General features: G+C 47.0%; 1 protein-coding gene across 2 annotated transcripts in view; it reads right to left on the bottom strand.

Annotated features, from left to right (window-relative positions):
• necab2 (N-terminal EF-hand calcium binding protein 2) overlaps positions 1-16,934 on the bottom strand; it is a 218,017-nt gene that overhangs the window by 35,685 nt on the left and 165,398 nt on the right. Inside the window, exon 9 of one of the 2 annotated variants that reach the window (XM_038807148.1) lies at positions 1,032-1,088. The exons of the other annotated variant lie outside the window; for it this stretch is intronic. Coding sequence (XP_038663076.1) covers positions 1,032-1,088 — 57 coding nt within the window. The remainder of the gene's footprint in view (positions 1-1,031; positions 1,089-16,934) is intronic. 2 annotated transcript variants of the gene reach the window in all.

The raw sequence follows: 16,934 nt of genomic DNA, 5'->3' as shown, positions 1-16,934 counted from the left end.
AGAGGCTGTCAACTACCTAATCAGAAGACAAAGTGCTGCTCCTGAAGCTTGCATTGAGCTCTACTAGGCCGAGGCTGCGAAAGGCAGTTGGAGAACGAAAATGACGAACGACTGGAAGGTCAGGATCGTGCTTCAAGAGTGAGCAGTCAAGCCATCTCTAGTTGTTCCCGCTCAGATCTGTTTTGTTGGTCCATAGCCTTTGATAATCCATCCATGATTGAAGATCCTAAACATACATGATCTTAGAGTGGCCACGTACCTCAGTATGTAGCACCAACCAACTCATCGCTGCTCATAGAATTCAACAGGATAGAAAGCACGTTGATCATTTACATTTCAAACAGAAAGGGTCAAACTACCGCCCTGTGTTTGGATCAGAGGGAGTGAGTGCCGAGCTGAGTCAGATCTTGTCATCCCTGCTCACACTTTCCGCTTTGGGCCATGTCACAGGGATCAGGATCAGGAACAAAGCCTGTTGTCTCTGCTCCCTGTGTTATTCCAGAATGCTGAAACTGATTCTAGTGCTCAATTAATGGCCTGGCTGAGGAATTTTTTCACTCAGAGATGGTGAACCTTTAGAACTCTTTATTCCAGAGTGTTGTGGAAGCTCAGTCATCGAGCATGTTCAAGGCAGGAATCGATGCAAAGACGTCTAGGCAAGCACCGGTGCCGTAACCCAGGGAATTGGGGAGAAGTGGCCAGCAGGAACGGGGCAGAACCAGACCAGCAGTCTCTCGATCAGAGACTAAGGTCATTGAAGGATATGGGAATAGCACAGGGAGAGTAGGCTGAGGTAGGTGACCAGCCATGATCAAATTAAATAGAGGAGCAGGCTTGATGGGCTGAATGGAATACTCCTGCCCATATATTCTACGCTCCGGTTCTACGTTCCAGTTGCCCCCCTTCCCAAATCTTTCCGGGTTAATCACCCGCTGTGAAATAGCCAATTCTTCCTCCCACTCCTACTCATAAGAGACTCCACAGAGGCAGATGGGAGAGCAAGGAATGCTGGGAGGGCGGTGTGTACTCACCGAACAGGTCAAGTTCTCATTGTCCATTACCTTCTTCTGCAGATCGAGCCACATCGTCTGAAAGTAGAGACACAGGAGTCAGAGGGAGCAGCATGGGAGAGCTTGTCAATGCACTCCACCCCTCTCCCCCCATGCCCAGCCCCCGAGCACACAGAATTTCACAGCAAATGTTTAGTCTGTGACTTAGTTCCACCGGCAATAACATGGGGAAAAGAAGCATCATCGCTGCAACAGTTCAATGGATCAAATATCCAAATGTTGTTCCTAACCACAGTCACTGTGAGTTCTGGACAGATCAGTGACAAAAATTGGATCACCTCAATGTTAATGTGGAGTGTGTTGTTGAATAGATTTAACACAGTCTGCTGGCTGACACTGCCCCCCACCCCCCCCCCCCCCCCCCCATCCCATCGCTCCCCCAACACACATTCCCTGAAACTCTCAGGTATGGCTCAGTGGCAGAACCCTCACCTGTTAATCCAAAGATTGTATTGCAAGACCCACTCCAGAGACGGCAACACAAAATCAAATCCAGGCTGATGCTCCAATGTCACACCATCAAAGATGTAACCCTTCTGTGAAATGTTAAACTGAGGCGCTGGGCGGGATTTTCCAGGCACAGGCGGATTTACAATGAAACACACAGTGCTGCAGCGCCCAACGGGGGGGGGGGGGGGGCATACTGAGAGGTGGCTCTGTGTGCCCCCAAAAGTGTATGTCTGCTTCTGCTGTGAAGCAAGGCGAGGATGCGTCACTGGCCAATGGCCATTAAGCGGAGCAACGGGGCAACTCTCGACACAAGGCCAGATTTGAGACGGGCAGGTGGGCAACCAATCAAAAAGAACAGGAACCACCAGACCAGGTAGTCAGCTGCAGCAGCCAGGCAGCCGGCCGGGAACTCACACGGTCATTGAGGGACAAGGCTTGAAGGTCAAGGCTGGCAATCCAAATGAGAGCAACAGTCGGGAGGTACGACGAAGCCCAGTGCTGTGACCCAGAGAATTGGGGAGCAGCGACGAGCAGGAGAGGGGCTAGGCAAGCAGGACCTGTGGACAGACAGGAAGCAGGGCTGAAAGTGAGAGGTTTGGGCTGGATAGCAAACAGAATGGGCCACGAGGGTGAGATTTTGGGCTTCTGTGCCTTGCATTATGTGAGCTGAGGGTGGGCTGAGTCAGGACGGCGTTGACATAATTATGGGTGGAATTCAGCATTATTAGGACGGGGCAGCGTGTCATTGGGGCGGGGCCCACAAAGAGGGAGAGTGTGGGTCCCCCAGAAGTGTATGCCCTGGTCTGCCAGCAGGATCGTCCGATCCCACTGATGGTGGCGCCCTGCCATGGGTTTCCCAGTGTTGCAGGATGCAAACAACAGGAAACCCTGTTACAGCAGCAGGACCAGAAGATTCTGTTGTCAGTCACTGCCGCAAAAAAATCTCGGCAGGGGTGGTGAGGACGAAAAATCCCACCCAATGTCTCTCTTCTGTGTTGAGTGTGAAGGATCTCAGTACTTGACATGTAAAGAGCAGGGCTCTTCTTTCCAACCAATCATTTTCCCTAAACTAACAACATTATCTGGTCTTTGTCACAGGGCTGTTTGTTGGATCTTGCTATGCACACAGTTGCTGGTGTGTTTTCTGCATAAAACAGTGACTGCACTCCAGAAAATACTTAATTTTCTTTGCACCTTGGAACAACATAAAGGATTGCAATCTAACTAAAAACAAAAAGTCTGTTCTGGGCGTGATTAGAGGAGTAATTCCCGGTGCATGGAGTGCTGGGAACAAACCTGCTATCCAATGGCACTGTGTTGTGTATTGAAATGGTGATCCTAGTTCCAGATAGGAAACATTCTCTCAGCATCTACCTTGTCAACCCCCCCTCAGATTGTTAAATGTTTCAATTGGATCATCTCTAATTCTTTAAACGCCAATGAGTACAGTTCCAACTTGCTTACCTTTTCTTCAGAAGACAAACTTTTCATTCCCGAGTGAACCCTCTCTGAATTGTCTCCAATGTCCGTATATTCCTTTCTAAGTTCGGAGACCAAAACTGTTCCCAGTACTCCAAGAGTACCAGTGCTTTGTACAGATGTAGCAAGACCACCCAGCTTTTATATTTTATTTCCCTTGCAATAAAGAATAAATTCCACTTACCTTCCTAATTACTCGCTGTACCTGCAAGTTGACTTTTTCCGGTTCATGTACAAGGACACCCAGTTCCCTCAGCACTGCTGTATTCTGCAATCTCTCACTAGTTAAATAATATGCTGCTTTTTCATTCTTCCTGCCAAAGTGCACAAGTTCACATTTTCCCACAAAATACTCCATCTTCCAAATTTTTGCCCATTCCCACTTAATCTATATCCCTTTTGTAGACTCTGGCGAGTATTTTGCAGCACCTTTGTGGCGTGTTTCCCAGCGGTGGAGGTGGTTCACCATTGGTCGCCAATGGGATCTTCCAGTCCCGCTGATGTTTCTGTGGAAATTACCCAGAATGTCTGAATTTCCGATGTGCCTGAGCACTCTCCACAAAAGACTCCAATTCTGAGTCGATGATTTCAGATGGTTCTGACTTACCTGGATAGTCACCCAGGAAATGTTAGACAGAAAAATTCTAGCACGTCTCTAGGGTAACTATACAACAGACCCCCATTTACTCACACTGAAACCCCCAACTCCCCTCCCGAGCTGACCAATCTCCCCAACACAAACAACACCTCTCCGGCTCCCCCAACTACCCTGTCCCCCTGCCTTCCACACCAACCCAACCCAACCCCACCACCTGACTCTCCCTGACCATCCAACTCCTCCATGACCTGAATAGCCCCCGACCCAACCTAATTAAACCCTGACCTGACACCTTGCCCCACCCTGATGACACCCAAACCCAGTCACCCCCCTGCCACCTTACCTGCCTGACCTACCTCGCCACCTCACCCATCTACTCAGTCACATAGTTGCCACTCTGCCCACCTCACCTACATATCAAGCCACCAAGCTAGTACCCTACCCACCTACTCAGTTACCCATCTGCCACACAGGTCACCTACAAACCTCACCCACTTGCCATCCTATCCACCTTCCACCCTACACACCTGGCACCCTATCCACATAGCACCCTACCTCTTTATTCCTCCCAACCCCTTACGCACTTACCTTATCTCTATGGCTTTTTAAAGAAACATTGGCAAATTTAAACTCTTTACTTACCAGAACACGACAGCTAGCAATGTAAAAAGCTTGGCTTCTCCCTGACATAAGAACTGGGAGCAGGAGTAGGCCATCTGGCCCCTTGAGCCTGCTCCACCATTCAATAAGATCATGGCTGATCTTTTGTGGACTCAGCTCCACTTTCCGGCCCAAACACCATAGCCCTTAATCCCTTTATTCTTCAAAATACTATCTATCTTTATCTTAAAAACATTTAATGAAGGAGCCTCAACTGCTTCACTGGGCAAGGAATTCCATAGATTCACAACCCTTTGGATGAAGAAGTTCCTCCTAAACTCAGTCCTAAATCTACTTCCCCTTATTTTGAGGCTTTCACCCGCCAGTGGAAACAACCTGCCCGCATCTATCCTATCTATTCCCTTCATAATTTTATATGTTTCTATAAGATCCCCCCTCATCCTTCTAAATTCCAACAAGTACAGTCCCAGTCTACTCAACCTCTCCTCGTAATCCAACCCCTTCAGCTCTGGGATTAACCTAGTGAATCTCCTCTGCACACTCTCCAGTGCCAGTACGTCCTTTCTCAAGTAAGGAGACCCAAAACTGAACACAATACTCCAGGTGTGGCCTCACTAACACCTTATACAATTGCAGCATAACCTCCCTAGTCTTAAACTCCATCCCTCTAGCAATGAAGGACAAAATTCCATTTGCCTTCTTAATCACCTGTTGCACCTGTAAACCAACCTTCTGTGACTCATGCACTAGCACGCCCAGGTCTCTGCACAGCAGCATGCTTTAATGTGCATGACGATCTCGTGCTATGAAGAAGTAGCTCCAGTTCAGGTACGCTCCGCATTCCTGGAGAGTTCGGGATTGGAAAACCCGACCAGAAATGTGGAGCTCTGGTGTGTCAGAGAAAAGCAAGAGTGGAGTGGAAATCCAATGGCGATTCCGATCACAAAAGAAAGGATACCATTTTAAAAGGAATACAGGGGCAGAGAGTTGTATGATGTATAACTCACTGATGGTAGCAGGGAAGCCGAGAAAGCTGTGCCACAATACATGCTGGATCCTTGCAAAATAATACAGTACAATAGTAATAAGAACATAAGAACATAAGAACATAAGAACTAGGAGCAGGAGTAGGCCATCTGGCCCCTCGAGCCTGCTCCGCCATTCAATTAGATCATGGCTGATCTTTTGTGGACTCAGCTCCACTTTCCGGCCCGAACACCATAACCCTTAATCCCTTTATTCTTCAAAAAACTATCTATCTTTACCTTAAAAACATGTAATGAAGGAGCCTCAACTGCTTCACTGGGCAAGGAATTCCATAGATTCACAACCCTTTGGGTGAAGAAGTTCCTCCTAAACTCAGTCCTAAATCTACTTCCCCTTATTTTGAGGCTATGCCCCCTAGTTCTGCTGTCACCCGCCAGTGGAAACAACCTGCCCGCATCTATCCTATCTATTCCCTTCATAATTTTAAATGTTTCTATAAGATCCCCCCTCATCCTTCTAAATTCCAACGAGTACAGTCCTAGTCTACTCAACCTCTCCTCATAATCCAACCCCTTCAGCTCTGGGATTAACCTAGTGAATCTCCTCTGCACACCCTCCAGCGCCAGTACGTCCTTTCTCAAGTAAGGAGACCAAAACTGAACACAATACTCCAGGTGTGGTCGCACTAACACCTTATACAATTGCAACATAACCTCCCTAGTCTTAAACTCCATCCCTCTAGCAATGAAGGACAAAATTCCATTTGCCTTCTTAATCACCTGTTGCACTTGTAAACCAACCTTCTGTGACTCATGCACTAGCACACCCAAGTCTCTCTGAACAGCGACATGCTTTAATATTTTATCGTTTAAATAATAATCCCGTTTGCTGTTATTCCTACCAAAATGGATAACCTCACATTTGTCAACATTGTATTCCATCTGCCAGACCCGAGCCCATTCACTTAACCTATCCAAATCCCTCTGCAGACTTCCAGTATTCTCTGCACTTTTCGCTTTACCACTCATCTTAGTGTCATCTGCAAACTTGGACACATTGCCCTTGGTCCCCAACTCCAAATCATCAATGTAAATAATGGAGTTATTCTAAACATTTACACATCACTGGTTGGACCCAAGCTGGATTCTGGTGTCCAATTCTGGGCACTATACTTTCAGAAGGATGGCAAAGCCTGAAAGAGGCTGCTGAGGAGATTTACAAAAATGGTTCCAATGGGCGGCACGGTGGCACAGTGGTTAGCACTGATGCCTCACAGCGGCAGGGACCCAGCTTCAATTCCAGCCTTGGGTGACTGTCTGTGTGGGGTTTGCACTTTCTCTCCATGTCCGGATGGGTTTCCTCTGGGTGTTCCGGTTTCTTGCCACACTCCAAAGATGCATAGGCTAGGTGGAGTGGCCATGCTAAAATTGCCCTTTAATGTCCAAACATGTGCACATTAGGTGGGGTTATAGTAATAGGGTAGGGGAGGGGTCTGGGTAGAATGCTGTTTCAGGGGGTTGGTGCAGACTCAATGGACTGAATGGCCTCCTTCTGCACTGTAGTGGTTCTATGGTACTTCTATGATGAGGGACGTCAGTTAATGTTGAGAGACTGGAGAAACTGGGATTTCCCTCTCCTGCAGGGAAAATTAAAGGAGATTTAATGGAGATGTTCAGAATTGGAAATACTTTCAATAGAGTAAATAAAGAGCAAGACTTCGCTCTGGGAGGAGGGCAGTTAACAGAGGGCAAAGATTTAAGCTTGGCAAAAAAAAAGGAAGGAGTGGAGGGTTAGCGGGGTTGGCAACGATAATTTTTTATGCAGTGAGTTGTTATGATCTTGAATATACAGCAGTGGAAACAAATACCAAATTGCTCGTCGAGGGGCAATTCTTTGCAAAACTGAAAATAAGAAATTTGGAGAGCTTTGTGCAAAGAGCACAGGATTGGAACTAATGGAATTCATTAAAGAGTCAGGATAATAGGCCTAATGGCCTCCAAGCAGTGCTGTATGATTCATAGATTTCATAGAATTTACAGTGCAGAAGGAGGCCATTCGGCCCATCGAGTCTGCACCGGCTCTTGGAAAGAGCACCCTACCCAAGGTCAACACCTCCACCCTATCCCCATAACCCAGTAACCCCACCCAACACTAAGGACAATTTTGGACACTGAGGGCAATTTATCATGGCCAATCCACCTAACCTGCACATCTTTGGACTGTGGGAGGAAACCCACGCACACACGGGGAGTATGTGCAGACTCCGCACAGACAGTGACCCAAGCCAGAATCGAACCTGGGACCCTGGAGCTGTGAAGCAATTGTGCTATCCACAATGCTACCTTGCTTCGATAATCTTCTGATTATTATTCTTGCTTCGCACTGTTGGAGAAAGTACACAAGTATACTCTACTTTCAAACAACATTGTGAAAGAAAGGGAGGTCAGAACAAAGACACCAGTCATCAAGCCTTAAGAGAGGGAATGGGTGTAACAAAAAAAATTAGCTGTTTCCGTAGCAGCAAATAACAATTTAATAACAGCCAACTTTTTGGTTTTGAGGGTGACTGAATTGGAAGAATTCAATGGAGATGTCATTGAAGATTTAACCCCCAAGTCTCCCAAAGTTGAAGAGTCAATCATTCGAAGCTTTGAATTGTGTTCCCGATGTATGGCTGCGATTTAATGGGAATGAAACAGAGTCCCAGTTCAAACCCATTTAGCCGGGTGTTGCCTGGCACTCGCAGCACCACTTTCCAAAGGGATTTGGTTTCATTTTGGGGCCTCGACAGGGAATGCCCCACTGAAGCCGTACTTAGTCCCATTTCCTGCTCTGAGGAGCACTCTGATCTCGAGGTGCCCCAAAGCAACCCCTGGAAACCCCATGGCCCAACTCGACTATAAGGGGGTCATCTAACCCCTCCACACCCCACCTAACAAGGGCCGGGCACTGCCAGGCTCCATCCTTGACACGGGCAAAATTCCACCTGGACATTTTGGCAGTGCCAACCTGGCACCGCCCCTGCCAGCCTGGCCGCACCTTCTCAGCACCCTGGCAGTGCTGCCTGGATGCCAGGCTGGCAGTGCCAAGGTGGCATCAGGGGCGTCAGGGTTCCACCCTTCCCAGAGTCCAGCCACCCAGGGCTGCCGATCCCCTGGGAGACCCCCCTAAGTACCGGTATGCCTGTTATCTGCTTGTGGAGACCAGTGTTAACCGACACTGGCTTGGGTTCTCTGAGACAGCAGGGTTAGATCCCATGCCTTGGGTAACTCTGGTGAATGCATATCAAAGTGCTGCCTTACTGCGGCAGATCATGACGTCTTGCGAGATCACGTGAGATCTCACGAGGCATGGCAAGCCAGGTAAATCCCACGAGAGACCCCTTGCTAGACCTACAGGCTGCAGTACGGCCCAGTTCAGGGACCGCTGTTAGATTTCTCCCAAAATCTTTACAACTGTGCTGTCTTACCAATGAAGACAATTCTTCAGAAACCTTTGAATCAGCCTCAGCTAATATTTACCTCTTAACAAACGAGTGGAGAGAATTGAAGACAAACCACAAATAATTTCATGTCACCATAATCCCTACTCTTACCGCAGATTCTGTACAAACACTGCAGCATTTTGTAAGATTCAGAGCAATGCAGATGCCTTGGAGATCTTCCTGGTGTCCAAGTGGATAAATGCACCACCTGGGAAGTAACTAAACCAGTGCCAGCACCAATTCCCAGTTTGTGCTGGACTTGGGTGATCTTGATGAGAAAGGAAACTCCCTTTTCTCAAGACGTACTGTAACCCAACTTGTCGGAGTTGATTTTTAAAAATCTTATAACATTACTGCCATTTTAAATTCGAGAAAAGCAATTCACTTCAGCTAGTAGCCTGGACCCAATAGCAATTAGATCATAATGAGAGTCACAATGAACAATCATGAATAATTAGAATTTCTATTCGGGTTCTCCCACTTCCCCTTGTAAATCCGGATCGCAAACTCACCCCCCCAGCAACCCCGCTACCTCAACCAGCGCCCGGGACCCTGCTAGACACGACCCCGGAAATGTAAACAGCGCCCTGGACCTCGCTAGCGCCCTGGACCCTGCCAGACGCAACCACCTACCTTCCACAAGGGCTGACGTCTCCCATCGGATCCCAGGATCATCCAGCAGCAGCCGCCGACCGAGAAAGCGAGGGAAACGCAGCGGTCTGCAGGTTAGACTGAAGCAACGCGGTTTCAAGACCCCTCTCCCCAGCATACTCCTGGCAAACGTCCAAGCAATTGAAAACAAGCTGGATGAACTTAACGCCAGACTTACCTCTCAGAGGGAAGTAAGAGACTGCTGTGTGCTCTGTTTCACAGAGACATGGCTCACCCCCGCCTCACCGGACTGTGCCATACAACCTGAAGGCTTCTCTATTCACCGGGCGGACCGCACGGCATCTTCAGGCAAAGCAAAGCGTGGAGGGGTTTGCCTCCTCATCAACTCCTCCTGGTGCTTGGATGTGGTGACCCTGGCGACCTACTGCTCCCCAGACCTGGAATACTTGACTGTAAAGTGCCGCCCATACTATCTTCCACGTGAGTTCACTTCAGCCATTATCACAGCGGTCTACATCCCACCCCAGGCAGAAGTGAGGAAGGCGCTGGATGAACTGTACACAGTCATAAACAACTATGAAACAGAACACCCGGAGGCCTTGTTCATTGTGGCCGGAGACTTCAACAAAGCCAACCTCAAGAGTGTACTGCCAAAATTCCACCAGCACATCTCCTGTCCCACCAGGGGCGACAACACTCTTGACCACTGCTACTCAAAAATCAAGGGCGCCTACCGTTCCATCCCCCGACTGCACTTTGGGAAATCAGACCATAAGACTGTGCTCCTTCTCCCGGCTTACAAGCAGAAACTCAAGCGGGAGAATTCAGCTAAGAAGGTTGTGCAGTGCTGGTCCGAGGAGACAGAAGAGCTCTTACGTGACTGCTTAGAGACAGTGGATTGGTCCATATTTAAGAACTCAGCGACTAACTTAAATGAGTATGCCACCACCGTCACAGACTTCATCAGCAAATGTGTGGACGACTGCGTGCCAAAGAAAGCAGTACGTACGTTCCCCAACCGGAAACCATGGCTCAACCGCGAGATTGACTCCCTACTGAAGGACAGATCTGAGGCGTTCAAGGCAGACGACCCTGTCCTATACAAGAAATCCAGGTACGACCTCCGCAAAGCCATCCAAGATGCCAAGAGAGAATATCAAACTAAGCTAGAGTCACAGACAGACTCTCGGCGGTTGTGGCAAAGACTAAACAACATAACGGGCGACAAAGCGAAGCCGAGCAGTATCTCTGGCAGCAGTGCACCCCTCCCCGATGAACTTAATGCATTCTATGCTCGGTTTGAGCAGGTAACCAACAATCCGCTGTCGAGTGCCCCAGCAGCCCATAATTCACCCATACCCACCATCACAGTTTCCGAAGGCAGATCGGCCTTCCTGAAAGTGAACCCACGGAAGGCGATGGGCCCGGACGGGATCCCTGGTCGTGCACTCAGAGCCTGCGCATACCAGCTGGCAGAGGTATTCACAGACATCTTTAACCTATCCCTACTCCACTCCGAGGTCCCCACCTGCTTCAAGAAGACCACCATCATACCGGTACCAAAGAAGAACCAGGCAACGTGCCTCAATGACTACCGCCCGGTAGCCCTGACGTCAGTTGTAATGAAGTGCTTCGAGAGGCTGATCATGAAGCGCATCACCTCCATACTCCCGGAACGCCTTGACCCACTTCAATTCGCATACCGTCGCAACCGGTCCACATCAGATGCCATTTCCCTGGCCCTACACCCTAGAGCATCTCGAAAACAAGGACTCCTACATCAGACTCCTATTTATTGACTACAGCTCCGCCTTCAACACCATAATCCCAGCCAAGCTCATATCAAAGCTCAAAAACCTAGGACTTGGCTCTCCACTCTGCAACTGGAACCTTGACTTTCTGACCAACAGACCGCAGTCAGTAAGAATGAACACCAACACCTCCTCCACAATAGTCCTCAATACCGGTGCCCCGCAAGGTTGCGTACTTAGCCCCCTACTCTACTCCCTGTACACACACGACTGCGTGGCAAAACTTGGTTCCAACTCCATCTACAAGTTTGCAAACGATACGACCATAGTGGGCCGGATCTCGAATAATGACGAGTCCGAATACAGGAGGGAGATAGAGAACCTAGTGGAGTAGTGCAACGACAACAATCTCTCCCTCAATGCCAGCAAAACAAAAGAGCTGGTCGTCAACTTTAGGAAGCAAAGTACTGTACACACCGGTCAGCATCAACGGAGCCGAGGTGGAGATGGTGAGCAGTTTCAAATTTCTAGGGCTGCACATCACCAAAAATCTATCCTGGTCCACTCACGTCGACGCTATCACCAAGAAAGCACAACAGCGCCTATACTTCCTCAGGAAACTAAGGGAATTCGGCATGTCCACATCAACCCTTACCAACTTTTACAGATGCACTATAGAAAGCATCCTATCGGGCTGCATCACAGCCTGGTATGGCAACTGCTCGGCCCAGGACCGCAAGGAACTTCAGAGAGTCGTGAATACCGCCCAGTCCATCACACGAACCTGCCTCCCATCCATTGATTCCATCTACACCTCCCGCTGCCGGGGGAAAGCGGGCAGCATAATCAAGGATCCCTCCCACCCGGCTTACTCACTTTTCCAACTTCTTCCATCGGGCAGGAGATTCAGAAGTCTGAGAACATGCACGAACAGACTCAAAAACAGCTTCTTCCCCACTGTCACCAGACTCCTAAATGACCCTCTTATTGACTGACCTCATTAACACTACACCCTGTATGCTTCAACTGATGCCAATGCTTATGTAGTTACATTGTATATCTTGTGTTGCCCTATTATGTATTCTCATGTATTTTCTTGAATTTTGTTTAATTCCCTTTTCTTCCATGTACTGAATGATCTGTTGAGCTGCTTGCAGAAAAATACTTTTCACTGTACCTCGGTACACGTGACAATAAACAAATCCAAACCAATCCAATCCAAATGAGGAGATCTGCCGGGTTACACATTTCTTTAGTTTTGGCAGGAGATCAAAGACCCCCTGAAAATTCCCAGTACTCCACTTTTGAGACGGCGTGTCCTTGTGGCACTTGAGAGTTTGGGACATGTTCCTTTCAAATCGCACGTGGGACTGCCAGTGAATCTGTTAACTTCCGCATGACAATGAACATATTACTTTTTGGCGATTAATGTTCTTAACACATTAATCACAGATGTTGCTCAAAATTATATCAGGCATCAGGCAACTGCCTTCGTTCTAAACTTATATTAAATACCTCTCAGAAATAATGAAGAATCAAGGGACTATTCTAAACAAGGAACTGTAAGATGTTAGTATCAGTTTAAAAAAAGGCCGAAGAAATGAATGGGACTGAACGCTGATAAGTCTCTAGGATCCGATGATCTACATCCCAGAGTGTTGATAGAGATGACAGTAGAACTAGTAGATGAATGGTGGTCATTCTTAATGGATCTACAGACTCTGGAATGGTTCCTGCAGATCTGATGATGGCAAATGTAACCCACTATTTAAGAAAGGAGGGAGAGAGAAAACAGGGAACTACAGACCTGTTGGCCTGCTATCAGTCGTGGGGAAAATGCTAGAATCTATAATAAAGGATGTGACAACAGAGCAGTTCGAAAACAACAGTAGATGGTGCAGAGTCAGCATGGATTTAAGAAAGGGAAATCATGTTTTACAAACTTGCTAGAGTTTCTGAGGATGTAACTAGCAAATAGATAAGTGGAAACTTATGGATGGGGCCTATTTTGATTTTCAGAAAGCCAGAAAGCTTCTGATGAACTTCCACACAAGAGGTCAGTGAGAAAAATGAGAGCACATGGGATTGGGGGAATATAGTGACAGGCATTGAGAAGTGGTTAATAGCCAGAATCCAGAGAGTAGGAATAAATGGGTCATTTTCAGGTTGGTAGACATTGAATAGTGGGGTACAGCAAGGATCAGTGCTTGGACCTAAGTTATTCACAATCGATAACAGTGATTTGGATGTTGGGATGAAAGATAATTTTGCAAGTTTGTAAATGACACAAAAGTGGGTGGAAGTGTGAGTTGTGAGGAGGATGCAAAGATGCTTTAAGGGGAGTTGGAGAGGCTAAGTGAGCGGATAGGATCTTGCTAGTTGGCATACTTTGGGGAGAAATGTGATGTTATCCACCTTGGTTGGAAAAACATAAACTTAAATACTGACAGGTTGGGAAGTATTTAACTTCAAGTGGACTTTGGGTGTCATTGTTCATGAGTCCTGAAAGCTGACATGCTGGCTTTTATTACAAGAGGATTTGCGACTCGGAGTAACGATGTCTTACTGCAATTACACAGAGCCCTGGTAAGACTGTCCCTGCAATGTGTGCAGTTTTGCTCTCCGTATCTAGGGAAAGATACACCATTTGCTGCATAGATGGAGTACAACAAAAGATCCACAACACTAATTCCTGGGATGGACAGATTGTTCTATGAGGAAAGATTAAATAGACGGCCTTTATGCACTGGAGTTTAGAAGAATGAGAGGTGATCGTATTCAAATTTACAAAATTCTTCCAGTGCAGGATAGATGTAGTCAGGGTGGCATGGGGGGTGTCTAGAACCAGGGAACACAGTCTCAGAATAAGGGGCTGGCCATTTAGGACTGAGATAAGGAGGAATTTCTTTATTCAGAGGGTAGGCGAATCTTTGACATCTCTAGGCCAGAGGGTTGTGGAAGCTCAGTCACTGAATGTGTACAAGACATAACAGTTATGGGGACAGTGCAGGAAAATAATGTTGCAGTAGAAGATAAGCTATCATCTCACTGAATGACGGAGCGGGCTCAAAGTCCTGAATGGCCTACTCCTATTTCTTATGTTCCTATGTTTCAATCTGCCCCTTGGGTTTGTGCCAGTCCTCCGAATGGAAGGGAAGCATAATTACAGGTGACAAAAAATAGACAAGGGAGGCCTTTAAGCGGACTTAAAACTAAATCAGGTGCATTTAGCAGGATGTTTCTATGTGGCTGCAATGCCAAGAAACACTGAGAGACACCCTGCTATTTTTTTGGCCTCGGGGAGTTCCTTTCTGCCGAGGCCGCACTTTCCTGCTGACGAGCTGATCTCACTTTATGAACCATACCAAAAACTTCTCCAGGCCACTGGCACTCCCCTCTCAATCTCCACTCCAAGTGGTAAGGCCCTCCCCAGTCCAACACCTGGCAGCCAACATACCATGCAAGCACCTTGGTGTTGTGATATGCTTCTTCCTGTAGCATAAGCTGCTTCCTTGATGTATACTCTGACAAAGGATGGTTCAGACTTGGAGATAGGTTTAACACATTTATTGAACAGTTAACAATTCTCCTACTTGAGTTCGACTCTCCTGCTAATCTTGCTATAGTAACTCAGTCTAACTAACCAGTCTGCTCTAATCCATGCAGTGGGTGTGATGGTTCCCGATATGCCCCTGTCTCTCTGAGTGTCGCCTATGAAAGAGAAAGAGCATGTGTGCCCAGTCCTTTTATATGGGTAGCTCCCTTGTGGTAGTGTCACCTCTGGGTGTCTTGACTGCCCATTGGTCGTGTCCTATCTTACTGACCTATTGGTTGAATGTCTGTGTGTCATGATGTCTCTGGTGCTCTCTCTAGTGTTTATTTAGTCTTAGTGTATTTGCATTAAACCCTTGTGTATTTACAGTGATGCATATCACCACATCCCCCCTTTTCTCATGTTACATATTTTCTGTACAGTGTTAAAGAAAATTGAACAAATTGAACAAAATAAGTGATGACATGTACAAATCATGATGACAGTCATGACGAAACAATATCAAATAATATGTATGAGTCCAAAGATCATGAATTTATATGGTCGAGTGGTTCAGACTTGGAGATAGGTTTAACACATTTATTGAACAGTTAACAATTCTCCTACTTGAGTTCGACTCTCCTGCTAATCTTACTATAACTCAATCTGACTAACCAGTCTGCTCTAATCCATGTGGTGGGTGTGATGCTTCCTGTTCTGCCCCATCTCTCTGAGTGACGCCTATGGAAAGAGAAAGAGCATGTGTGCCCAGTCCTTTTATATGGGTAGACCTTTTGTGGTAGTGTCACCTCTGGGTGTGTCTTGACTGCCCATTAGTCATGTCCTATCTTGTTGACCTATTGGTTGAATAGCTGTGTGTCATGATGTTGCTGGTGCTCCCTCTAGTATTTATTTAGGCTTAATGTATTTACAGTGATGCATATCACCACACTTGGTACTGCCATCCTGACACTATGGCACTGCCCCGGCACCACATCCTGGACACCCTTGCACTGCCAGGGTCCCAGGCTGGCAATGCCAAAGTGCCCAGCTTTCAGGGGGAGTCCCAGGATACCATCTTGTCCTATCCCCAACCATCCTATGGTTTCCAATGGCCTGAGAGACCCACCCGAGGTGCCGTTATGCCTGATCCATGTTTCTGTGGACCCGTACTAAACGGCACCCTGGCGAGGTCTTACCAGGCACGGCCGGTGAGTTCAGGGCGCCTGGGTAAATCTAGGTATTAAAATGAGACATTAAGCTAATTTAAATATGCAGATCTGGACCTTGTCCAATGAGCGCAAGATCCAGATCACACCAGGTGCAGCGACTCGTTATCGGTCTGGCTCCCAGCGTGGAGCCCGATTTGGGGCTCTCATGCCCCATTGTGCCCGGCTCTGCATCGGGTGCAACATGGCCGCTGATTCACGCCCAAAGTCGCTGGCCAATGGAGGTGAATAAGTCATGATGGGAAAGTGTGAATGAAGTGATCAGGGAAAAAGAAGCCAGGTTATGTTATACGAGGCAAAGAGGGGAAAAAGAGCTATCCTGAAGTAAAGGCAAGAGAGCTAAAAAGCCAGAATAAAAATACAAATCTTGTAACATGGCCAATATTCAAAAGAAGGTAAGCGAAAAGATTAAAAACAAATTAAAATATTCTGGAGTGAGGCAGTGAGTACAAAGGGTGTGTGAATTAGTGTTTGTTTATTTTTAAAACTGTCTGATGGTTAGTTGGACAGAAAGTTGATTAATTATATTTAATAGCAAAACGACATCAGAGGAATATTTTTCACAATAAGTTGTTCAGCTTCTGTTTTTATATAATTCTATGTTTTAATAATAGCATCAGCAATAAAACAAACTGGAAAGAGATTGATGTGTTAATTGTACAAATTAACTATGTAATTAAAACCAAGATCAACTGAGATTAAAATTTTTAATTGAGATATTAATGACAATTATTTATTTTCAACGGTTTGACAGCTGCAATCCACACAGCAGGTGGCTTAGCTTGGCTGAGACTATGTTGCTCAATTAGGTAGGAGTCCACCCCAGCCAGTAACTTTGATTATTGGATTGGTAGGTCAAAGAGGCCCATCACATGGGAAATTCATAAGAGAGGAGGAGGGCTCTCATCCAATCACAGTACAGGCTGGTTTTAACCTCGGCCAGGTCAGGTTTAGATGAAGTATACTGACGGAATGAGATGTAAAATTGGACGGGGTTTACAAACGGGTCACCCCGACCCAAGACAGCCCCATTCCCATTGGGTTTGTTAGATAGGACTTGGGACCCGGGTGTTTGCAGGGAGAAGGGGACCCGGGTTTCAAAGCCTGAAACTGCTTACGTT

Source organism: Scyliorhinus canicula, chromosome 9, assembly GCF_902713615.1.
Source record: "Scyliorhinus canicula chromosome 9, sScyCan1.1, whole genome shotgun sequence".
NCBI lineage: Eukaryota > Metazoa > Chordata > Chondrichthyes > Carcharhiniformes > Scyliorhinidae > Scyliorhinus > Scyliorhinus canicula.
Note: the sequence above shows the minus strand (reverse complement) of the source record. Positions and strands in the feature narration are given on the sequence as shown.